Here is a 5656-nt window from a genome sequence, read left to right as displayed (position 1 = left end):
ATGAAGAACGTCTAAAAATGACAAGAGTACAAGTTACAAAACGCAAAGTACACGATATAAAATTGTACGAAAGGGCGTTCGAAAATCCGGAACCGAGGCATGAACCAACTTTCAGCGCTCGACGCAACGGTGTAAAAATTACGAGTCAACTATGCACAAGAATAAAATATAATATTTAAATAATTCATAATAAGAATAATATTAAATAATAAAAAGTTGTTAATTGAGCATAGTTCAGGGGTCGTAAATGAAAATTTCAATTCTAATTTCGCTATAAAAGCGATGTATTACGATCGATAGAGGGAGATTTTTTTTCGATCAATTTTTCTATCTTTTTCTTACTTTTCTATATCAAATATCAATATCTATATTTATAATTCTCTATCATAATGTTAATGTAATCAGATATAACAATAATCTTAATTTTAACAATACCCCCCCAAGCCCACCAAGAGAGGATACCCTTGCAATCCCGCAGCCCAACACTGTTATTAACGGCCCATCGAATCATGTAAATGATACCCCTGTTACACCTAGCCACATCTCGGGTAAATCTAATATGGACAGCTCACCTCAACACATTCTAACAAATGATTTATGCTCACCAATAGTGACACAAGAACATGCAGATTCTGTTCCCGAAACCCTCCCTCACCATACCACAAACGACACCCCCTGTACTACCCCTTTAAACCCTCAATCCAACTCTCCATTAAATTTTATGCCTGCCCCTAACGCTACACAACAAACAAATTCCGATCCTTTCAACCTCGAACCTTTACTTTATACGGGTAAAGAAATTTCTAAAAAGAGAAAAATTTCTAGCACCATCGCCAAACCTATCATTAAGTCAAAAAACACCTCTCAAAACCCAGATTTTAAAAGACCCAGATCCAATATGCTTTACATCAAACATCTAGCTAGAAGTGGCCAAAAGCTTAGAATCTCTCAACTGGCTAAACGTTGTAAGTCCTCGTCTAACGGTGGTGGTAGCACATCCTACTTCTCGAAGGGATCTCATATGGACATGGTACATAACAAAAAGACTAAAAAGACAGGTTCTACCTCTAGCAAAAGCTTGGATACGTTCGAATTCGGGAAAAGCATCGGGATTCGTCGCAACAACCCATGAATCCACCTCCGTCACATCGATTCTGTAAGTTTTTTCTCATGTGTACGATTTCTCTTAATATTCGGGGTATTGGACAAACGGGTAAAATAAGCTGGCTTAAACGTATTTGCTATAAAGAAAAACCATCAATTCTAGGCCTCCAGGAAACCAAATGCGGCCAAACACGTGACAACACCATTGAATCTTTCTGGGGTAATTCTGATTTTAAATTCGTCCAAAAGGATTCGGATGGTGCTTCCGGAGGTATCCTAACTATTTGGGATACTAATATCTTTTCGTTCAACTATGCTATTGAGGGTGAATTCTTTCTTGCAATTTGTGGCACGTGGGCGGGTCATGACTCTGAAATTGCCTTCATTAATGTTTATGGCCCCCATTCCCATTCAAAAAAACTTAGACTTTGGAGCGAACTCTCATCCCTTACTAACTCCCTTAATATCCCACACATTGTTTTTGGTGACTTCAACGAAGTAAGAAACAAAACAGAACGCATGAACACAGAGTATAATCAAAATTGGGCAGATAATTTTAATAACTTTATAAATAACTCTGGATTAATTGATCTTCCTTTAGGCGGTAAAAGGTTCACAAGGATTTGTGAAAAAACAATGAAGTTTAGTAAACTTGACCGATTCCTCATTTCCGATGGCATCTTCACTATCTGGCCCAACACATCCTCCAAAACTCTTGATCGAGACCTTTCTGACCACTGTCCCATTATCCTAAGAAATAACCTCCTCGATTCTGGCCCTAAGCCAATACGTGTCTTTGACACATGGCTAGATTTAAAAGATGCCGACACCATCATAGAAAAGGCTTGGTTGATCCCAATTAGTGGGAATAGGCCTGACTGCATTTTCCGTAACAAACTAAAAAACGTTAAATTAGAACTTAAAAAACATAGTAATCAACTTGATAACTTAGACTCCCAAATACGTGATCATCTTACTGAATGTAATAATTGGGAACAAACCGCCGAAACTAGACCTTTATCCGAAACTGAAAAACAAAAATGGATCGATGAAAAAATGCATCACATCGTCAAAGAAAAAAAGAAAACAAACATGCTTAAACAAAAATCTAGAATCAAATGGGCGCTTGAGGGTGATGAAAATTCGAAATACTTTCATAACTATATCAAAAGAAGAACAAGTAAAAACAACATCCACGGGCTTTCAATTAATGGTACATGGACTGAAGATCCTAATCTAATAAAACAAGAAACATATTCCTATTTTAACAACATCTTCCGATCCAAACACTTACGTGACGAATGCCCTTTCGATCATGTTTCACATCTTGAATACATTTCTTCCTTGGACAATCAACTCCTAGAAGCTAAATTTAACGAAAAAGAAATATGGGAAGCCATATGTAATTGCGATAGCTCTAAAGCTCCTGGGCCGGACGGTTTCAACATGAGATTCTTTAAAAAACATTGGGAACTGATTAAAACCGACCTCATTAAATCTCTAGATTGGTTCTGGGAAAACTCAGAAATCTCCAAAGGATGTAATGCATCTTTCTTCACATTAGTCCCGAAAAAACCCAACCCAATCGGATTAAATGAATATCGCCCAATCTGTCTAATAGGTAGCTACTATAAAATTCTCACCAAAATACTCTCCAATCGCCTTGCCATGGTCATTCATAAAATCATTGGTAGTGAACAAACAGCTTTCCTCAAAGGTCGAAATATCCTAGATAGTGTCCTAATTGCAAACGAAATAATTGATGAATTAAAACGTAAAAAACAAAAAGGTTTAATCTTTAAAGTTGACTTCGAAAAGGCATTTGACTGCATTGAGTGGGACTTTCTATTTAAAACTATGCACTTCATGGGTTTTGGTCCAAAATGGATTGGTTTCATTCGGGCATGCCTTTGGTCATCATCTATTTCTGTACTAATCAATGGCTCTCCCACCAAAGAATTTTCCCCTGAAAGGGGAATTCGACAAGGTGACCCCATTTCGCCATTCCTGTTCATCATTGTTGCTGAAGGTCTTAACATACTTGTCAAAAGAGCATTAGCCAATGGTCATTTGCAAGGATTAAAGATCGGACATGACAATCTCAATATTACACACCTCCAATATGCTGATGATACAATCTTCTTCGGCGAATGGAATAAAAGAAACGCCAAATATATCTCCAAACTACTAAAATGTTTTGAAAATATTTCAGGCCTCAAAGTTAACTTCCGTAAAAGCAAACTTTACGGTATAGGTACATCTACGACCGAAACCGAACAAATGGCTTGCTACATGAACTGCTCTGCGGGTCATACCCCGTTCTCCTATCTTGGACTTCCTATTGGTGTACCCACATCTCACGCCTCCTCGTGGCAGCCGATCGTTGAGAAATTCGACAAAAGGCTTTCAGATTGGGCTGCTAAGTCTATTTCTTTCGGAGGTCGACTTACGACCATCAAATCAATTCTTAGTAGTATCCCATTATACTACTTCTCCTTATTTCATGCACCATCCGCTATCCTTAAGGTACTTGAATCTAAAAGACGGAAATTCTTCTGGGGAGGATCTTCAAACGATAATAAAATTAATTGGATCAAATGGGACCAAATAATTTTGCCATACGATTGTGGGGGTTTAAACGTGGGGTCCCTCTTTGCTAAAAACATATCACTACTTTGTAAATGGTGGTGGCGTTTTAAAAACGAAGATAATGCATTATGGGTAAAAATAATCAAAAGCATTTATGGGCCGGGGGGAGGGTTGGATACTAACTTTTTATGCAGGAACATTTCAGGTCGCACCATTTGGAAAGAGATTATTAAAGCTGGAAAAGTTGCTGACAATATAGGCACAACCTTCACATCCTCGATTTCAAAGCGCATAGGAAATGGCACATCAATAAGCTTCTGGCATGATATATGGATCGGATCTGAGTGCTTAAAAGATACATTTCATAGACTATTCATGTTGGAATCCCGCAAAGAAGCAACTGTTGCTGATAGAATAATGAACGTTAACTCTACCTCGATCGGTAATTGGGATTGGTCCCGCCCTCCTAGTGGTCGTGCAAAGGATTATCTCACGGAGCTCAACAACCTAATAACATCTGTTATTATTTCAGATCGCCCCGACTCATGGAAATGTTCCCTTGACACATCCGGCATCTACACTTCAGCAGCACTGTCAAATCTGATCAATAAGATTAAATACGGCACAAACTCTAGAAACCTTTCACTACCTCAAAACAAATTCGTTCCACAAAAGATATTCATTTTCTCATGGAGGGCCGTTCAACAAAAAATCCCGGTTAGAAGCGAACTCGATAAAAAAGGAATTGACCTTCACACCATCTTATGTCCCTTATGTGAGCACCAAATTGAAACCATTGATCACGCGTTGTTAAATTGTCAAAAAGTATCTTCAATATGGATACAATTTCTCGATTGGTGGAATCAAAACAACATAAGTATCTCTAACATCAATGATGCCATCATCTCGGATCAAGGCATATCACATAATTCCATTGGTTCTTCAATATGGCAAGCTGCTAAATGGATTGCGTGCTACATTATTTGGAAACATAGGAACTTAAAGATTTTTTCCGGAAAAATATGGAACCCCGCTGTGATAATCTCCGAGATCCAATCTCAAAGCTTTAGCTGGATCTCAAATCGTTCACGGAAGAAAACACCTATCGATTGGCATCAATGGCTACTCAACCCGTCATTTTACGTGTCACCTCCTTCAAACCGCATAGGCGTCGGTTAACATAACTTAATTCAAATCGGGATGGTTTCGTTATTCTATATAGCCTATGTGGGTTAGATTAAATGGGTTGGTTGTGTGTCAACTTTGTAGTCGCTTGATCGGCACGGTTGTCCCCTCCTTCCCCGCTTGTTGTTCTTTTACGCAAGTTCGTCCCTCGTAGTGTTATCTAGTCTACGTCTCCCCCGATCATAAGTTCAGATAATTATTCCATATTTTCTCAGCTGATCCGTTTCGTTTATAGCATTGTATAAAAGCATATAGGGACTTGTATTGTAATATTCCATATAATAATAATAATACTTTTGCTTTTCAAAAAAAAAAAAAAAAAATTTTAATTTTAAATTATGATAATAATAAGATTTATGATAGAGATCGTTTGAGTGTGTAAGTCGAAATTCTGTCCGTGTAACGCTACGCTATTTTTAATCATTGTAAGTTATGTTCAACCTTTTTACATTAATGTCTCGTAGCTAAGTTGTTATTATGCTTATTTGAGCCGAAGTAATCGTGATGTTGGGCTAAAATATTAAGAAGGGGTTATTGAACTTTGGACCATAATTAAGGTTTGGGCAAAAGACCGACACTTGTGGAAATTGAACTATTGACTATTAATAGATGGGGGGTATTGTCTAATTGAGTGACAACTCATTGGAGTCTGTCGAACCTATCTTCAAATTAATTAACCTAATAATTAATAATGATTATGGTTGTCCTATTTAGTGATGTTCATATGGAATCTGTTATAATCATTTAATTAATCAATTGGGTTGGGTAATTGATTATT

General features: G+C 37.5%; 1 protein-coding gene across 1 annotated transcript; it reads left to right on the top strand.

Moving 5' to 3' along the window:
* Positions 1 to 928: 928 nt before the first annotated feature.
* LOC139839741 (uncharacterized) lies at positions 929 to 5156 on the top strand. Its single transcript, XM_071829887.1, has 2 exons — positions 929 to 1156; positions 3888 to 5156. The coding sequence occupies exon 2, from the start codon at positions 4069 to 4071 to the stop codon at positions 4870 to 4872; it is 804 nt and encodes a 267-aa protein (XP_071685988.1). The 5' UTR covers positions 929 to 1156; positions 3888 to 4068; the 3' UTR covers positions 4873 to 5156.
* The last annotated feature ends 500 nt before the right edge of the window (positions 5157 to 5656 follow it).

Source organism: Rutidosis leptorrhynchoides, chromosome 4 (genome assembly GCF_046630445.1).
Source record: "Rutidosis leptorrhynchoides isolate AG116_Rl617_1_P2 chromosome 4, CSIRO_AGI_Rlap_v1, whole genome shotgun sequence".
Classification (NCBI taxonomy): Eukaryota; Viridiplantae; Streptophyta; class Magnoliopsida; order Asterales; family Asteraceae; genus Rutidosis; species Rutidosis leptorrhynchoides.
The sequence above is the reverse complement of the archived record's forward strand: the minus strand, read 5'-3'. Positions and strand labels throughout refer to the sequence as shown.